Source organism: Malus sylvestris, chromosome 16, assembly GCF_916048215.2.
Source record: "Malus sylvestris chromosome 16, drMalSylv7.2, whole genome shotgun sequence".
In the NCBI taxonomy this organism is placed as follows: Eukaryota; Viridiplantae; Streptophyta; class Magnoliopsida; order Rosales; family Rosaceae; genus Malus; species Malus sylvestris.
The window spans coordinates 11488573-11507462 of NC_062275.1; the positions used below are offsets into that span (position 1 = coordinate 11488573).

Sequence of the window (18890 nt, forward strand, 5' to 3'; positions counted from 1 at the left end):
CTAACCAAGAAAAATATGTCAAAATAAGTAACGAATATGAAGAAGATTTAGTCTCTAGCGATCTAACTGCACATAATAATGAATAAGAGTCATGATTTGAAAAATATGACCAAAAGTGAGTTCAAGTGAAAATTTTCAAGTTAAAGAAAGAAAAAAAAAACTCCTATCAAGGCCTAATTAAGATGTCTAAAGTCCCAAATGAAAATGAGTTTGGTTAAGTCTGCAGGCAGGTATTGTGCTAGCAAGTTAGAAATAACTATCTTAATTAATTAACTAGCATTTGCCTACACACTTTGTGTGTATGAACACATTTTTTTTTAGAAAATAAGAATGAGAGAGGGAGAGAGAGAGAAAGTGGGGGAAGTGGGAGGTTTTTTTTTATTTTATTTTATTTTAATTTAATTTTTTAATATTAAAGGTATTTTAACATCACTTGTAGGTAAGGTTTCAATAAAAAACAGTAAAATTTGGATCTGTAAAATTACGTTATTGCCCATCATTTTTTTTTTGTGTGATAGAAAACTAAGTTGTTTTTTCACCATCTTTTAGTTGACAAAGAGAGTTTCATTAATTAGTAGAGCTAATTAACAGTTTAAGCTTAAACACATGAAACACATGGTCATAAAGTTCCTTACTCCATTGGTTTTACCATATTCTTAAAGTAATTATCTTGAAAAGAGAAAAAAAAACAAATTAACAATTAGCAAGAAGCCATGTTGATGCTTTCGTACTTAAAGGTCATTCACGCGAAAGTCATTTATAACATTGTAACTCAGAACAAACTTACAATCTTAATTAAAACTATTGAAAATTACTTGACGTTTTCTAAGCTCTTGCTAAAAGTCTTAACTAGACATTTCTTCACATCCTCACCTCGCGCCCCTCATGTGACTCGCTCTGATTTGCAATAGGGAGAGTTCCCCAACTCCTTCTAAGTCCTTGCAATATTTCATACTTTTCCGACATCGGACATTTCTTCGCATCCTCACTACTGTTAGTGCGAGTTCACACTGCTACAACTAATACTTAAACTTGCTTTCAAGCAATTAAAATTTAACTCTTACTTTGCACAAAGCTATGTTTTCTTATGGTTCCCAAATACCTTTTTCAGAGAGAATCTGCCTCTGCCCTCTCTGCTGTGGTTCCTTTAATTTATTTCGTACTGTTTTGGGCATGTTTGCCAAACCCCCCAAGTTAACATTGATTCCAATCAGCTCCTGCACACCAAAATAGCACCTATAATTTTGGTCCTCCACAAGTCTTCTTTCATCATTAACTAGAACAATGGAAACTGATCTTGCTCATTGATTGGGTTATTCAAAGCTCCAAAACTAGCAAGGTACACTGACCCCTAGACCACTATGTGAGTTTTTTTTTTTTTTTTTTTTTTTTCTGTATTTTTTTGTCTTGGAAATGTTCGATGTTGAAAAAATTTCAGGAGCGGAATCCCATTTTATGGGATAAGGTACAGCTGGGCGATCGGTGATGCATATATCTATAAGATTAGGGTACATCATAGTGGAAATGTTCTATCCAACTGATGATAAGAACTAGTTTTTGTTGTGGTGTTTAAAGCTGACTATGATATGTAAAGAAAATTTATATGTTCCCTGGCTTTAGCTTTTGAATTATTTTCACTCAATTTCTTGTATTAAGATTGTGATTAACCATGCTTTTCTTTTATTAAGATTATGATTAAGCATGCTTGTGTTTTGTAAATCATTTCCAAATCTTTTTTCAAGTATACTCATATCTTGTGAGCTGAGAAGGCTGGGGAAGATGAGGGAAATGATTCCCGCATTCTCGTTTTCTCCTTCTGGACTGCTATCCTTGTTCTTGTCTATTGATTTTTGTTTGATTTATTCAATCAGAAGGGTGAAAAAAGGGGAGGAGTACAAGGGGAGAAAAATGAAGTGCGGAAGTTACTTCCCGAAAACCAAATGCAGGATTTTACCACATTACTAAAGCTTCATTTAGAGTCAAATTTAAAAGATTCTCAGTCATTGCAGGTTCTTTTGATAATTTCCAATACTCCCCTTTGAAAGATGGAAAATAGTTACAGATCAGAGAAACAGGCACAAGCAAGTGACCATGTCGCCCCCGAAATTATTCCTGAGCCACAAACAGGAGACCATGTCGCCCTCGAAATCATTCCTGAGCACGATGTCCTCGTATCTTCCATCAAAGAAAAGATGGAAAACGTTGCTGTATCAGTCTGCATCTTCCAAGTCCCTGACAAACTTCTCGATGGCAACAAAAAGAAGTATACTCCGGAGAATGTTTCCATTGGTCCTTTGCACCGCAGAGAACCTACTAAAGTCGGGGAAGATGATAAGTGGCGGTATTCTTATGCACTCCTCAATCGAAAACCAAATTTAGAAGCAAGCTTGAGCATCTGTGTGAAAGCTCTTAGAGAGTTAGAGCACAAAGCGAGAAGATGCTACGAGGGAGAGATTGACCTCCCTAGTGATGAATTTGTTCAGTTGTTGCTAGTTGATGGCTGCTTCATCATTGAGCTGTTTCTTAAGTACGCTTACAAGAGCCTCCGATCGCGACGAGATCCTATATTCAGCACCGTAGGGATGCTTTTCGGCATGAGGAATGACTTGGCATTGTTACTAGAAAACCAAATTCCTTTCTTTGTTGTTCAAAGGTTGTTTCAATTAGTACCGCTTCCTAAAAAATGCAATGAGTCACTCAGTGAGCTCGCTGCACGCTTCTGCAAGAGAATAATCCCGGGAGATGATGAGCATGTTATCCAGGACAAGTTCAACCGAGAAGGGTATCATTTGCTCGATCTGATTCGACATTCCATCCTCCCAACATATCCAAAACTGCCACCGAAAGAAGATGCACCTCCCAAAAATATTGATTGTGCAAAAATTCTCAAAAGGGCAGGCATTAAGTTCAAGAGCGCTAGAAGCCCAAGTTTCTTGGACATCAAGTTTTCTCACGGAGTTTTCAAAATCCCCTCTCTTGAAGTGCACGGATACACAGAAACACTTCTCCGGAACCTCGTTGCACTGGAGCAGCGTCAGATTGACGATACAGTACAGCAGGTCACATCCTACGCCTTCCTCATGGGATGCCTCATCAGCTCTGAGAAAGATGTGAGGTTCCTCCGGCGAAGGGAGATTCTCACGCACGACGAGAAGAAGGATAACGAGGTTTTCGAAGTGTTTAAGAATCTATGCAAGGAGATCAGCTTGAAGGATTTTTACTACGTGAGGATTTTTCAAGAGGTAGGTGAGTACAAGAGAAAGAGTTGGCATGAAAAGCGGCAGAAGTTGAAGCACAAGCATCTCAAAACTTCTACCTCAGTTGTTGTGTTTGTTGTTTCAATTTTGCTTCTTCTTCTCACCTTTGTTGGAGCTTGCTTTTCCATACTTACCTTTGCTCTCCACCATGTTTAGAACAAATAATCATTCATCTCTTCACACACTAGGATATTTAGAACAAATAATCATTCATCTCTTTCCACACTTGGATGTGAAAGTGATTGTTTTTTACTTGGATGTGTCTATTTTTAACGTACATGATAAATAATGGATGATGCACACGTATTGAATTTGTTGATATCATGCATCTTTTTTCACACTTGATGTGAAATTGACCGTTTTTTACTTGGATGTATCTATTTTTAATGTAAATGATAAAAAATGGGTAACGGTATACGTATTGATTTTGCTGATCATATCTTTCACATAAAATAAATGAACGAGATGCAAATAGTTGGATATTATTTATTGACTACTATACGGATCAACTACATTTCCAACATGAAATAAATAAGCTAGATGTAAGCGGCTGACATATTATGATTGAAGAAGTGATTTTCACCAACCATTTTCTCACTTTATACAAACATGTATAACTTCATCCATTAAATTGAAGAATTAAACAAAAATCAAATAACAGATCTAAACAGCTGTGTGTAAAAAAAGAACAAAAGCATGTAAAAAGTAATTTCCCAATGATTAAACATTTAAACTTTATTTATTCATTTTATGGTATTTTTGGCTGAGAAAAAAGAGTTTAGGAGGAGCAGAGACCAGGGAGGCTACTCCATCTCAGAGTAAAGACATGATATAAGCCTTTTATAGCACTTATAGATGGGTCTAACTCTAGTTTTAGTTTTTATAAATCACCGACAAGAAAGATTGCCGACAACAAAAATCAGATCTAAACTTTGATCTACTGAAAAGAACAATTTTTAATAATAAAAAATGTAATCCGATCAAGTTTCAAATACAAAAATCATTAACAGAGGATCTAACGGTTCAAAAAATCTAGAATATTAAGTACCGTGGAACACTAAAAGAGAATCCCCAAGTTGCAGTCTTTGCTTTTATTCTCAACCTTGTTAGAGCAAGTCCACCCCTAAGGACTTTGTGCCAGCACCCAGCGCATTTATCCACTCAAGTGAACAGTAATAGACCCTAGTGAACAGTAACAGACCAAAGCATCTCCACCCCTAAAAAAATGCGCTGGCACCCAGCGCATTTATTTGGTATGTTTTTTTTTTTTTAAGTTTATTTCGGATATGATTTTTAACCAATTTTGGATAAAATTTCAAATAAACTTAAAAAAAAAACACACTGAAATAAAATTACATACTCATCAAATAAATTTAAAAAAAAAAACACACTAAAATAAAATTACATAAACTCATCAAATAAACTATAGAAAGAAAAAAATAATTTTTTTTTAAATTTTCTGTATTTTTTAATAATTTTTCTGTATTTTTTAATAAATTTTAATTAAGTTAATTAATCTGGACCGTTGATCTTTGATCGAACGGTCCAGTTTAAAAGTAAAATTTAAATTTTTTTTATTGTTGGAAATCCAACGGTCTAGAAAAACTAGCCGTTGGAAATCCAACGGCTATCGTGAAGCCACGTCGCTGAGCCCAAGTGGGCTGACACCTTTTCAGGTTTCCCTGAAACCCACTCGCACCTTGCGCGCTTGTGTTGCACGCGCCTGAGAAACAGGCCAGCTTCTGGGTCAGTCCAAAATGTGCTGGGCTGTTGCCTGGCATGGGCTGGATGCCAGGCAATGTAACGGGCTGGAGCAAAAAAACAGGGGGCTGGCCTATTTTTTTGGCTGGGTGCTGGGGAGTTGGTTTTGGGGTGGATTTGCTCTTAAAGGACTCAAAGCCATCCATTTGAGGCTCAGAAAAGCAAACGACATGTCGTTTCAATTACACGCGTTTTGGGGCGAAACAGTCTCGATCCGACACATTAATGGATATACTGAGTGTGTGGTACATCATGTGTTATAAATAAAATGATAGAATATATGTGTTAAAAATCTAATAACTTAAATAATAAAATTTTTCATAATTTTTATTAAAACACATGATATACTATTTGTGTTCCCGTCATAACTAAAAATTTTTCGAGAACATAGTTTTAACCTATTCAATTGTCATTTATCGTTCGTGTCTTATTCCCATAATTAAAGCAAAGAGAAAGCAACATCACTCCCCAACAACATCCACCGTCCGATGCCACTCATCACAATACTCAGAGCCCCACACGGATAACCATCCAACGGCTCACATAAACTACCAATAAGTGGAGCCATCACATCATTTTTGTACACATAACCCGACTTTCCTTCACTGTGCTCTTTGCATAAGGGGCTTTTCTTTCTCAGACTCTGAACTTTCGGCGTTGTTTCTGACCAGCTTTTCCAGATCGAGAGAGAGATGGAAGACAGGAGAGTGGGGGTGGCGGTGGATTTCTCGCCGGGCAGCAGGGCGGCCCTGAAATGGGCAGTCGAGAACGTTGTCCGGAAAGGCGATCACCTTATCTTGGTTGTCGTCCGGCCTGAAGAGAACTACGAGCAGGGAGAGATGCAGCTGTGGGGCGTCACCGGTTCACGTATTCCCTTTCTCTCTCTCTCACACAAAATTTATAGATCAAGATTGAAACTTTCTCTGTCTCTTGTTTTCATTTGTTTTTAATTTTTAATTTTAATTTTTGGGTTTTGGTTGTGATGAGTGTTTGCTTGCTAAATTAACTGAATTTTCAGCTCTGATAAAAAAAATTGAAAAATACATAAAACTACGGTGGTCTCTGATCAAGATTTTCTGGTTCAAGTTTGGAATTTTCTGTGTGTTTTTGTTAATTTGTGTTTGGTTTATAGTGTTGATTTGTGGGTTGTGTTTGTAATTACAAGTCCATGCATGGTGATTAATTGATAAATTGAATAACTTGTTTGCAGCTTTGATTCCTGTGAAGGAGTTTTCTGATCCCACCATCATGAAGAAATATGGAGTGACGCCTGACGCTGAAACCATCGACATCGCCGACACTGCGACGCAGAAAGAGGTTAGATTTTATAAATCGATTTTTGTTTGAATTAGTGAAATTATTAATCTTGAAGGATCATGCTAATTAAGCTTTGTTGCAATGAGATTATTACAAAAATGATAACTATTTAGTTGGATGGGAGCAGGTTACGGTGGTGATGAAGATCTACTGGGGCGATGCCCGTGAGAAGATTCTCGAGGCGATTGACAAGACCCCCTTGAGCTTCCTTGTTATTGGAAACAGAGGCCTTGGCAAGCTTAAGAGGTACAAATTCATATAATCCATCAGCATTTTCGGATTTAATTGTGGAATGAATTGCACCGTCAATAAATAGCGATCAACTTGGTAGTTTAACGGACAGAGAAATTGTGCCATTAGTACTACGGTCTAGTGTTCCTCTTCACTCGTGGTATTCCTCTTCATTTGCATATGGTGTCCTAAATTAACAAGTAAACTTCTATTCACAGACTTTGAATTTGTGTTTGTGTCTCTATATTTCGGCATTTTTGTGTACATGTGGTAGAGTTGGTTGAGGGCATGTCATTGTTGTCCATGTTGTTTTGTGGTTGGCTCTTTGGCAATCAAGTTCTTCTCGACTTCTTGGGGTTCAATGATGGCAACGCTAGACTAATGCCCAACATAAGACTTTCCTTGACACTTACACTGTTTGTACTGTTACAATTCGTGCGTTTGTGATTGTGAATGACATAATAATCCCACTTCCGATAATTAGTTGTACAACGTTAATACTCTGACTTTTTTAAAATTAAACTCGACATCTAAACCTTGCAAAGTGGTTTAAGTTGAAGATAATGATGCATCTTAGTTTCTCAACCTTCACATTGGAAATTATTTTTGTAGTAACTGCTAACTAAGGATGCCCCCTTGTGTTGACTTATGTTTCTTTGATTAATGTTTAGATTTTAATTGAATTTCGACGTGTTTGTTGTTTTCTCAGGGTTATAATGGGCAGTGTCAGCAACCATATCGTAAATAATGCTTCGTGCCCAGTTACTGTCGTCAAGACTAGTTCTGAGTCCCATGCCAGCTAAATCCTTTGTCCTCAATGCGTGCTGGGTAAATAAGTGCAATGCGTCAATTGCTTCCTTACCTGCAACTGAGCCTTTTAGTTTGCACAAGATCTAGTTTTTATCTTAATAAGATCTAGTTAAATTAAGGTTTCAACTGTTTGTTGCGGTATGTTGAAGTTGGACAAATTTGATGTGCGTATATCGCTACGTTACATGCATTTGCTACCGTATACATGTGAATTCAACTGGTAGTCCGAGATGGTGATTCGCTTACCGGAATTCAAGGCTTGGTTAATTAAAGTTCCTCAGGTTCAGCAATCTACATTCAGTAAAATTAATTTCAGCTATTTAACTATCTTGAAGAAGGTTCAACTTTGCGACTTGTGCAGCTGCTTTGTTACGGTCGGTTGGCTGCAGCTGCTTTGATTACACAAAATTAACAGGATAGCGATTTTCACACCTTTTTTTATCTATGCGCTCCAAACTGAATACTCTTTATTTTAGCTGAAGAGCTTAAGCTAGGCGACCTTGCGGTTAGCCCAAGTGGTGAATGACGAGCCAGTAATGGGTTAGGATTAAGATCCGACGGGGTTTGGGGTAACAGATTAGGGTGAGGATTGGTCAGGTTCTATTCTCTTCAATGTAACAATAAAGGGGGAGAGACTGTCACCTATTATAGGAGATTGAATTCTAGTCCTCTAATTTTAAGCCAATTGTGAACACAAAAGAATGTGTTAATTAAGTTAAATTCCATTGATAGCCAAACAATCCGTAAACAAAGCCGTTAATTCACCAAAACACAGAGTGGCTGTTATTGCATGCTTAAAATTATCTCTCAACAGCCTCCCGTTCTTTCATTTTCTCCTCTTTTACTTCCTTCCACCCTGCAAGCAAATTCAAGAACAACAATGGATCCAAAGTGCTATACTCAAACGCCTCTGGTCATCTTATTCTTCTTCCTTTTCGGCTTCAACTCCGTGCAAGCCGTATGCAAGCCCCGGGACTTGAAACTGAGGTACCTAACTGTTCTCTCTCCAGCACCTAGTTCTCCTAACTCGCAGGCGTCTGTGCCTCCTAGTAAGCCACCGGCGGGTAAAGTCTTCCCTTCATCGCGGCCAGCAGGCCCTCCACCAACCCGTAGCCCTACTCCCGCCCCAACTCCCACCCTAAACCCTCCTTCACAGCCTCCACAAGCATCACCTCCTGCTGACAATTCTATTTCTCCATCTTCCTCCTCATCCTTTTTTCGCCGTCCTTTTGACAGACCGCGCGGAAACCTCTTTCCGCAGCCTTTTGTTCCCAACACGGCCTCATCATCAACCCCACCTAACCCGGCAATCCAAGAACTATGCAAAAACACAGACTACCCTGATCTTTGCATCTCATCCCTGACCCCTTTCCAACTACCCAAGGTTGACCCCATATCCGCGCTTGAGTTGGTAATCAAGGCTTGCACCGCACACGCCCAGATGTCTCTAGCCGCAGCCTCAAAACTTGTGACGACGCCTAACACTGCGCGTGGCACGGTTGCTGCACTCAGTGATTGCAAGGAAATGTACTCTGATGCCTTGGACGGCCTTCAGAGCGCCATTGATGCAATCCAGAGCCGCGACATGGGCACGATTAATAGCATGCTTAGCGGCGTGGTGACCGATGCTGTGACGTGTGGGGATGGGTTTGAAGGACAGCAATCTCCGCTGGGTGATTACGATGACAAGCTTCATAAAATGGCCAGCAATGGCCTTGCCATTGCTTCTTTGATCAAGGGATGATCATGATCTATATATATCTTCAGTTCCTTCCATTTTGTTTTGTGATGTTTCTTGTTGTGCAAGAAAAACATCACATAGCTAGCAAATTGAGAAGAGTAGAGATTTAGGAATATATAAATTAAAGAAAGTTTACATTTTTGTACTATAGCTTGTATCTTTATTCCTTGAGAAGCATTGTACATAGCCTATAGGATTGCTTGTATATATGCTATCACATAAATTTGTTTCACATTCATTTTGGGCTCATATATATATATATATATATAATTTTTTTTTTTTATAATGAGACTATAACTCGGTGTTCCTTTTCCATTTGCGAACCCTTACTTGAATCTGTTCTTGCAGGATTTCGTGCCCTCGGGTTTAATCCGGTTGCTTCATTCCTTTTCATGGTTCTTGTCCATGCAGCGAAAAAGCCCTCCCTAGCTACATAAAGCAAGAAAATTAGTGCAAATCTCGAACCAGCAGGAATTTACGCCAGAAAAGGTTAAATCTCTATAGGGATTTGAAAGAATTTGAATAGGGTTTGGAGTATTTGAATTTTATTTTATATTATATTTCATAAGATTTGGACAATAGTTGACTATTTAGGAATATAAACTTTGAAGTGAACTATTATTAGCACTTTAAAAATGTTTTGCACTCCTCTCTTGTTAGGAAATGAGGAAGAAATACTTGCAGAACAAGAAAAATAAGGGAGAAGTAGATTTGGCATTTGGACCCGACTCGTTAACCCGACCCGACCCGTTAATATTAGTATTTAGGTTGATGCTTAACGGGTCGGGTCGCTAACGGGTGAACCTGTTAACAACCCGTTAAATAATGGGTCATTTTGGGTCAACCCGTTAGACTCGTTAACACCTGTTAGTTGAAGATATTTTAGTAATTTCAGTAAAGTCTTAACAACAAAATATAAACTCTATGCAAAAAAAAAAAATAATAATTGTTAATGGGTGTTAACGGGTGACCCATTAGCTTAACGGGTCGGGTTCGGGTAACCCGTTAGCTTAACGGGTTGGGTTCGGATGACCTGTTAACTTAACGGGTTGGGTTCAACCCGATCCAAACCTAATAAACCCGACCCGTTTATAGGTCTAGGGAGAAGTTGTATTTCAAGACTACATTATTTATTCCACTATGTTTGAAGAATACTAATAGATCGAGATAAAAGAGAAGCAAATAAGAGAGAGAGTTATGATGTGTTTGGGCTTGGCGTTGGCGGGTCTAGCCTCAAGTCTTGGGCTTGACCGCTTGAGCAATAAAAAGCGTGCCAAGTAAATGGAAGGAAAAACAAAATGGAAAAAAATGAAGGAGATAATATTTAATCAACTTTCATGCATTACCAAACCAAAACAAAAGCCAGAACCAAAACCATTCCTCTCTATCACTCTCACTTTCTCAGCATTTACTAGTACAATCTTCTTTTCCTTTTCCCCCCACATTAGGGCTGGTGTTTCTCCTCGCTCTTCCAGTTCCACCGCTGTGCTTCCGGCTGCTTGTCGACTTCTTCTGTAGGGCTCACACGTCCTTTTGGGACTGCTTCTGTAGGGCTCGTAAGCACGTTTGCTAGAACTGATTTTATTAAAATATGTTAACTTGTTGGCACCTTTAGATTTATAGGATTATATTGATTTACTTCTTACCGAGGGACTTGTTATTATAATCTTCAGGCTCACTGCAGATTCTTAAATTAATGGAATTGTGTTGATCTTCCACCCCTTGTCTTCTGAGATTTGAGTAAACATAAAGAACACTGCAACGATTTTAGTATAAATGGAAAGCTTGGGTGGTGCGGGGTTTTTGCCTGGAGGTTGCATTGTCAGGAAGAAGAGGAGTATCGTGTCACATAAACCTCGCTTAAATCCACCAACATTTTCACTCAGCTTTCACTCAGCTCTAGTATCCTTATTGGCAAAGGAACCATTGATGAGATCAGAATAATAAGAAGAAAATAGTGCATTCTGATGGCCTCGGAAGTAAGAGCAACCCCGAAGAAGTTAAGGCTTAAGTTTGGAGGTGTTACTCGTACAATCAACACCAAGTAATATAGCAGATGTTGGCAATGGTGGTGGCTCGTCCACTGCTAAATCTTCAAGCTCTTTAGATGACGGAGCCAATGAAGGCTCACTAGGGGCAGATGTACCACTCAAGTAATTCGTTTGTTTAGTTGTAAACTACAATTATGTAATATACACATGTTATCTTTGAAAAAAATATATGTATCTAATATCCAACATACATTCATTCTACTTATACTCCATATTAAATATTATATGAGCAATAGTGCTCTTATTCTGTCATTCAAACTGAAAAAACCCTCTCCCACCTATCATGTACTTATATTTTTCTCATCGCTTTACCACTTTCCACTACTATATTGAAATTTTTGTAACATAGGAATTGTGATGCATTATCATTTGAAACCATCCTTAATATCATATTACGTATAACCATACTATAATAAGGTTTTCTTAGTTGTTTTTGGTTGCCTCCACTAAAAGAAATTTTTGGCTCCTCCACCCCAAACGAATCCCCTTGCTCAGGTACCTCACCCTGATTCTTGTTACTATTGCAATAGTTAGTAGGTCTCATTTTGTAAGACCTGTAGGGTGGAATTTATTTGTCATCGTGTCTGATTTTTCCAATGGGTTTTCTTTTGATTCTGTGTAATCACAACGGTAATGACAAGGACCTCTTTGAAAATTTCTAGTTTAGGTGTTGCTATTTTGGTTTCAAAAGTTACAGAATGCTCTGTATCGTAACATTATTAATGCAGGATGATACAGGTGGAGGTGGGGTCAATGAGCCAGTTCGTAAGAGCAAGCGGGCTCCTAAGAGAAGTGCCTTGGATGCTGGATTTAATGAAGATGATGATGAAGATCAAGAAATCCGATTCCTTGAAAGATTAAGTGCATCTAAGGTTGCTCGTTCAGAGAGAATTCAAATGGACGTTCGCTTTCATGGAGATGATAGTGGAGAGTATAAACCATCAAGGCTGGGAAAAGCTTGTAAAAAAAGGTCAAGCTCAGAAAAACGGGAAGAAGCTGAAAACAGGATCTCTTAGTCTACTTCTGGAAGGGAGGAAATAATCGACCCTCACTACACGTAACCGGACCCTGCAGCCCGGAAAAGATATTTTTCCTGGTTCAGGTTTTCTTGACATTGCAAGTGATTTGCTTCCTGTCCCATCTAAAAGTGCGCATCTTATCTCCGTGTTTGTTGCATCATTCTGACTATATTGAACATATCCATATATATGCATATACGTACTGAACTTGTTTTCAGTTTTTCTGTTGGCTGGTTGACCACAGGCAAGAAGGAGGCAATGTCTGAAGTGGAACGACAATTAAAGAAAGCTGAGGCTGCACTGAGACGAAAAGTGAAGTTAGAGAACGCAGCTAGGGAAGCTGAGGTTTGGCTTTTATCTCACGCTTTATAATATTATCTCACGTGGTAAATGTAGAAACAGTCTCACCTCTAATTTTTAGGCTGGGGCAATCAGAAAACACTTGGTCAAGACTCGAAGAAGAAGAAGGAAGAAAACTGAAGCAGCAAAGGGACGAATTGAATCAGGTCTTTGAGTTATTATAGTTCTTTGCATTTATTCACATGCAGTATTAACTATAATATTCATGCAGGGCAGGACCGGCAGTGCTGTCACACTGGCACCAAACACTGTTCGATGGGTCATCGGTCCTAATGGAACCACCGTTACATTTTCTGACAATATTGGTCTGCCTAGTATTTTCAGTCCAGTGCCTTGCAGGTAGAGCATTTGCTTAATTTTTGCGTCTTACAATCTTTGCCTTTTCTTCTTGAGATTGACACATTTATAACTTTGATGGTTTGTGTTATTTAGCTATCCTCCCCCACGTGAAAAATGTGCGGGTCCAAACTGCACGAATGCATACAAGTATCGGGATTCCAAGTCGAAGCTTTCCCTGTGCAGTCTCCAGTGTTACAGATACACGAAAAGATGCAGCCTCCAATTGCTTGCTAATACCATCTCCTCCTGCACATCATCTTGAACCAGCTAATATGTTCGATATAGGCCGCTGGAAGCAGGATAACGGAAAGCTCATCAAATTTTGAGTCATGCGCCCTGATACCGGTCATGGAATAGCGTAGCATCATCTCTTCCTATATTATTTGCTGATCACTAATGTTGTTAGAATAGGAGATTATACTGCAACTACAACTAAGTAGAATAGTTAGATATATGAAAGAACAGATGCGATTCGGTGCTACGATGAGAGATCACAAACTTGTTTGATCCCGTGTTTTCTCGTAGCAATTGAAAAGTTTCTGTTTATGGACAGGTTGTCGACTTGGGATGAAATATTTCACTGCAGAACGTGCAGGGTTGAATTCAAGATAGAAAAACCCAAAGCTTATGCTAATTTTGGCGCGAGGGGAACATGTTTGAATTACATCATTCTAGCATATATAATTAATTAATTAAAGGATTTTTATCTCAAAAGGTCTTTGTGATTGACTATTACTATTGAGATGGTCACTGAAATTAAAAGTCAATCAATGTAGTCTTTGCAAAAAGGAGTCACGAATCAATGTGGTTCCTCCGTCACAGTTCTGTTAAAATTTTCATGATGTGGTACATAAAAGGACCACACAAGATTTATAGGTTTTTATCACAAATGATTACTGAAATTGACCTACACTATCAAAATGGTCTCTGAAATTGACCTACACCTTCAAGATGGTCCCTACAATTGACTCACACCATCAACATCTTCTTCTTATAGTAGAGCCTACTTCGAAGAGAGATCCATTTCATAAATTCTCAAAGGCACAAGGCTTAAGTAAGGCCTAAGAGGGGGTGTGAAAATATTTTTCAACCAAAAATAGATGCACCTCGGCTATAACCTCATTACCTCATTGTTCTTTGCATCACCAGACCACCAGAGAAGTGTTGAACAAGCTTTTCAAGATTAAGGTTGTGAGGATGTTGATTGCATAATTGTTAATGGTGATGTCCTAAAAGTTGTTGCCAATGGACCAAGCCATCACCAAAGGTGATCTCGATCCAAATTCAATTTGATGCAAAGTGTCGAAGTGTGTAAAGATGCATTTATTGATATTTTTTTTTAAGAGAATAGAGAGCGAAAGAGGTAGAGAAATGTGGATTGGGATCGGAGGTGATTGTAGGACTAGGTTTTTAGGTTGACAATTTTTTTATTAACTATTAAATTATTAAGCCTATTTGTATTTTTTTTAATTTAATTATATTTGTGTGACCCATTTATGTTTTACATTAGCACATAACAAAATTTTTGAAATAATTGTGACAGAATGACTACATTGATTTGAGACACTTACTTGTGGGACTACATTTTAATTTCAGGGACCATTTTGATGTTGCGGGTTAATTTTGGGGACCATTTTGATATCGTGAGTCAATTTCAATGACCATTTATAAGAAAAAATGACTTATAGAGTCCATTTATGTGTTATATCAGCACTTAACAAATTTTTTTTAACATAATTGTAATGGAATGACCACATTGATTTGCAACACCTATTTTCAGGAACTACATTCATTAATTTTCAATTGATTGATTTTAAATTTCAATAACCATCTTGATGGTGATGGTCAATTTCAAGGACGATTTGTGATAAAAACTCTTAATTAAAATTAGAGATTTTATCTTCCTTCACCTCTTTACATTTCTACGCGCCAATTTGATTTTCAAGACCCTCACCACTTTATTCACCAAAAAAAAAAAAAAGACCCTCACCACATTTTATTTATGGCCGTCTGATTAAATATAAGATGAAAGCAACGTGCACGTTTTATGGGCAAAAAACCCAAAAAAAAAAAAAAAAAAGTATATAATTAAACAAAAGTATATAAAGGGATGTGATATCCACACTCCTCATTTTACTTCTCACACACCTTTTTAATTTTCGGCCGTCGGATCGGATGAATTGAAGAAGATCAACGAACAGAAATTATCAAGGAGTGTGTGAGAAGTAAAATAAGATGTGTGAATAGCACATCCCGTATATAAAAAGAGAGAACGTAACACCATTTCGGTCTGACAAAATAAATAAAAGGCAACAATATGCAAATGGTTTGTCTATTTGTGTGAGATGGAAAATGTTTCTGCGATGACAAAACGATTTAAGTTTACTTACAACTGTGGACATTTTTGATGATCATAGATTCATAAGAGATCTCAGATACTTCAAGTAGATGTTAAAACTTTCAAACAGATGTCTCTTTAACTACTATATAAGACGTAGGCATATTCTGTTTACAAAGGCAGCTCGAATCGTCACTGAATCTAAGATTCATCCATGAAAACAGCACCGTGTCCGCTGGATTTCATAAACTTCTTAAAAAGCAGAACCATGATTGCAATGGTAAGTCCAACAGCAGCCCATGTGAACAAGCGATCGTCGGCTGCTTTTTGTACTTTAACTTCTGGCCTTTGTAGCAGCTGACTTGATCCGACGGAAGGAGCTCCATTCAACGCCCTTGCTACTTCAGGGGCAGGGTTAGCATTCAGAGGGGCTTCCTGTACTTCTTCAACAATCCTGTCTCCCGCCGTTGGGTTTGCAGGCCCTTCCCCAGAAGTTTCCTCGGCGGGTGTGGCTCCAGCGCTTTCAGAACTCTCCTGAACATCGCCTTCCTTGTTTGAAGGATGCTCTTCCGAAGCCTGTGAGGGGCTCAGTTGAGGGACAGGGGGTGCCTTGTTCAGCATACATTCATGAATCTGTGAGATTACTATTATCCGTTAGCAAGTTCCCAACACAAAAACTTCACCTGTGTTAATTTGCAGTGGAAACTTCATTGGTTATTTTACCTCATCCATTAACTTTTGGCGTTCTGCAGTGCCATATCTAGGGGCTGCTGCACGAGATTTGATGGCCAGAGAACGCCTTTCTTCCTTCTTGTATTCCAGTGAACCTAATGCACCATTTGGGTTGGTAGGCATGAATGCAATAAGTGCAACTAAAGCGGTCCGCACTGCCAACAGAGACAGTACATTAGCAAGATGAGAATACAATGTCAATCATCGAGGAATCAACTCAAATTCCAGCCGTGTTTCACATCAGCATACACGTGTTCTCAAATACTGCTTAAAATGTCAATAATTGAATAGATACTCATTAAGAATAAAGAGAAAAGTCCGAAACAAGGACCATCATAGTGATATGATCATTGGACTAAGCAAGTCCAGTTCCAACTCCATTTCAAGCCAACCATGATTTAATGGGTTATCTGTTATGATGTTATCAATTGGGATGTGGGATTGGGCTAAAGCAATAGGGATGCCACTTACAAAATGCACATTGGAACACTGCCAGGCCTATCTACGAAATAATAAGCTTCCAAAATTATAGCTCTTGAGACATTTTGTCCGCATAACTACGCACTAGCATACACAATGTCTAAGAAAGAGTGGAATTTACCGCTCCATGATGGCTGCCAATGCTCGGGATGATGATTCGATATGCTCAAGCAAATCTTGGTTTGGGTTTCGAAGCGACCATTTGGCTGCAAGTGAAGTAAACAAGTCAACACATCATGACTGAAAAACTATCCCAACCAGCAAACTAGCGCATTAACCTCAAAAATGCACGCCATATTACCGTCAGCAACATGAATGAAGGGGGTTTGAACGGGTACTCCGCCGGCAACTGGATACGCCCGTGGTAAATCCCACCTTCGAATTCGGTGTCACAAGGGCCTCTGATTGCAAATTGCCAGTCAAATATGTTCTCCTGAAAACAGACACCAATCAGCTAACAATATTGATACATTGATAATTAGCATTTAGTCCAAACAATATCCCTAATTTCAAAATAGCCATAAAATTTAAAACAAATGCGAAATTTAGAAAAATGAACTAAAAAGCAAAATTCAGCTCGAACCCCCAATATTTATAATTAAATTCAAATCAAAATTCTGGTATCAAACTCAAATCTCACCATCAAAGCGGAATTACACAAAATAAAAATACAAGAGCAATAATCTAAATTTGTAAAATTATTGGCAAAAGTGAGAAACCTCGAGGGGGAGGCTCATGAAATCGTCGGAGGGTTTGGATTGCATCTCCTTAACCTCCTGCAGTATCCGCTTCACCGCCGGGTTCTTCAGGTTGTACTTGTCCTCCGCCATCACAGTCCGATCCGAATCGATCCGATTCGATCTGCTCCGATCCGATCCACCGCCACCACCACCACCTCCTCTCCCGGTTAACAATTTTATATACGAAATACGAATACGAAGCGGGGAAGAGGAAAGAGAGAACCAGTCGGTGTTTATACGAGAGAGAGAAGGGGGTTGAGCATTCATTGGGTATTCGCCACGTCTTCTGATCTGCGTTTGCTGAGGTGTCAGACTATGATTGGGTGTCGTGGATCTAACTTTGTTTTGCTGTCAATATTCTGTTGTTCAAGGTCGGTAGTGTTCCAACATGACTCTCTACGGATCCTTTTTTTTTGGTAAGGATAATGAGAATTCGTAAATCGTGTTCGTTCATCTTATATCGTACGGTCAGTTTTTATCAAATATTGTTTATGTTTATTTTTATATAAAAATATTTAAAATAATTTCTTACCTTATGATAGACGATGAACAGACACGATTTATAAATTGCTAAAATCCTCACAAAAAGAATCCGACGAGGAACCGGACTCGATAGTGTCACTAATTTACTGTTAGGTGAATGTGGCGGGTTAATTAGTCAATTTATGTCACACTGTAAATCTAACCAAACTGGGCCTCAACTTAAGTCTTAACCCCCATTGGGCCAGTTTTGAAGTTTCTTACCTTAAAAGGACAATGTAGGAGGGAAGGTGGGCTTGTGAAGTTTTGTTTTAGTTCATATAGTTTCAGTTGTCGGGATTTAAATCATATTATTTTACAAGGTTCTAAAAAACGCTAGGTGCTAGTCGGGCGGCGGGCTAGCGCCTAGCGACTAGGCGGCTAGGCGGGGTCTAGGCGGGCGCCTGGCGGATTTAGGTAAATTTATTGTATATCTTGTAAATAAGTTCATGTTGAAACTTATAAAAACAAAATATACTTGTATGAAATCCATAGATAAGATAATAAAAAAATGATAAAATGCAAAAAAAGTATTTAACAATGTCTCTCCAATAGATAGGATTTTTTATTTTATTTTTTAATGAATTAGATGGTATAAGTCTATAAGATGAAAGTTGATATGATAATAAGTATATACTACTTAATAAATATTTTTTAAAAATTATTTATTATATAGTGAACCTAAAAAAAAAGGTGCAAGCGTATGTAAACATGATGGATTGTAGTCTGGTGGGAACGCCACACCAAAAAAGAATGTGGGGCACACCAAACAATATTCAATCTATGTTCTTCACTGTACCTGACAAGAAGTTAATTAATTTTAAAAAAAAATAAAACAGAAAGTGGAGTGGTTGTCACGTGGGAGAGTGAGAAGAGAGAGAAAGTCATTTATGTCATCTTCTTCCTTGCATCTTCTTCTTCTTCCCTTCGTCTTCTTGAAACGCAGAAGGCAGAAAACGCAGCTCTCTGCAACAGTGCAAAGACAAAATGTCTAAAACACCCAGACCGCCTAGGTCATCAAGTCGCCCGTCTAGGCCGCCCAAGCACCGCCTAAGCTACCTCCACGCCCGCCTAATCCTCTTGCCGATTTTTCTCCCGATTATGGGCTAATCGGAGCGGCTGGCCACCTTGTAGCGCCTAGGCGATTTTTAGAACACTGTTATTTTATTAACTTCAGCAATGAAGTAATTGAGAG

General features: G+C 38.5%; 4 protein-coding genes across 9 annotated transcripts; 3 read left to right on the forward strand and 1 right to left on the reverse strand.

The window, feature by feature from the left end:
* Nucleotides 1-1099: 1099 nt before the first annotated feature.
* On the forward strand, nt 1100-3576 carry LOC126606727 (UPF0481 protein At3g47200-like). 6 transcript variants are annotated; one of them, XM_050274112.1, is made up of 2 exons: nt 1100-1363; nt 1872-3576. In XM_050274112.1, the coding sequence occupies exon 2, from the start codon at nt 2046-2048 to the stop codon at nt 3411-3413; it is 1368 nt and encodes a 455-aa protein (XP_050130069.1). In that variant the 5' UTR covers nt 1100-1363; nt 1872-2045; the 3' UTR covers nt 3414-3576. The 6 variants fall into 6 exon arrangements, with proteins under 6 accessions (XP_050130069.1, XP_050130071.1, XP_050130072.1 ...); XM_050274114.1 differs by having other exon boundaries at nt 1875-3576; XM_050274115.1 differs by having other exon boundaries at nt 2001-3576.
* Nucleotides 3577-5616: 2040 nt separating this feature from the next.
* Nucleotides 5617-7666, forward strand: LOC126608215 (universal stress protein PHOS32-like). Its single transcript, XM_050276049.1, has 4 exons — nt 5617-5885; nt 6229-6335; nt 6463-6581; nt 7276-7666. Exons 1-4 carry the CDS (start codon nt 5711-5713, stop codon nt 7367-7369), a joined length of 495 nt encoding a protein of 164 aa, XP_050132006.1. The 5' UTR covers nt 5617-5710; the 3' UTR covers nt 7370-7666.
* Nucleotides 7667-7907: 241 nt separating this feature from the next.
* On the forward strand, nt 7908-13531 carry LOC126608214 (pectinesterase inhibitor 10-like). Its single transcript, XM_050276048.1, has 6 exons — nt 7908-9606; nt 11897-12315; nt 12406-12532; nt 12609-12693; nt 12759-12886; nt 12980-13531. The coding sequence occupies exon 1, from the start codon at nt 8167-8169 to the stop codon at nt 9118-9120; it is 954 nt and encodes a 317-aa protein (XP_050132005.1). The 5' UTR covers nt 7908-8166; the 3' UTR covers nt 9121-9606; nt 11897-12315; nt 12406-12532; nt 12609-12693; nt 12759-12886; nt 12980-13531.
* Nucleotides 13532-15204: 1673 nt separating this feature from the next.
* LOC126608382 (ubiquitin-conjugating enzyme E2 32-like) lies at nt 15205-17458 on the reverse strand. The gene is made up of 5 exons (XM_050276257.1): nt 17156-17458; nt 16738-16869; nt 16558-16642; nt 15948-16111; nt 15205-15857 (listed from the first exon to the last, which is right to left on the reverse strand). Exons 1-5 carry the CDS (start codon nt 17441-17443, stop codon nt 15426-15428), a joined length of 1101 nt encoding a protein of 366 aa, XP_050132214.1. The 5' UTR covers nt 17444-17458; the 3' UTR covers nt 15205-15425.
* Between the last annotated feature and the right edge of the window lie 1432 nt (nt 17459-18890).

Excerpts from the sequence above, each read along its gene's own strand:
- LOC126608215 (XM_050276049.1), top strand. The coding sequence starts at position 5,711 with ATGGAAGACAGGAGAGTGGGGGTGGCGGTGGATTTCTCGCCGGGCAGC. Across the intron at positions 5,886-6,228 it reads GTGGGGCGTCACCGGTTCAC|CTTTGATTCCTGTGAAGGAG; the intron begins GTATTCCCTTTC and ends ACTTGTTTGCAG. Across the intron at positions 6,336-6,462 it reads ACACTGCGACGCAGAAAGAG|GTTACGGTGGTGATGAAGAT; the intron begins GTTAGATTTTAT and ends GGATGGGAGCAG.
- LOC126608382 (XM_050276257.1), bottom strand. The coding sequence starts at position 17,443 with ATGAATGCTCAACCCCCTTCTCTCTCTCGTATAAACACCGACTGGTTC. Across the intron at positions 16,112-16,557 it reads TTGGCAGCCATCATGGAGCG|TGCGGACCGCTTTAGTTGCA; the intron begins GTAAATTCCACT and ends CTCTGTTGGCAG. Across the intron at positions 15,858-15,947 it reads GCCAAAAGTTAATGGATGAG|ATTCATGAATGTATGCTGAA; the intron begins GTAAAATAACCA and ends GTAATCTCACAG.
- LOC126608214 (XM_050276048.1), top strand. The coding sequence starts at position 8,167 with ATGCTTAAAATTATCTCTCAACAGCCTCCCGTTCTTTCATTTTCTCCT.
- LOC126606727 (XM_050274112.1), top strand. The coding sequence starts at position 2,046 with ATGGAAAATAGTTACAGATCAGAGAAACAGGCACAAGCAAGTGACCAT.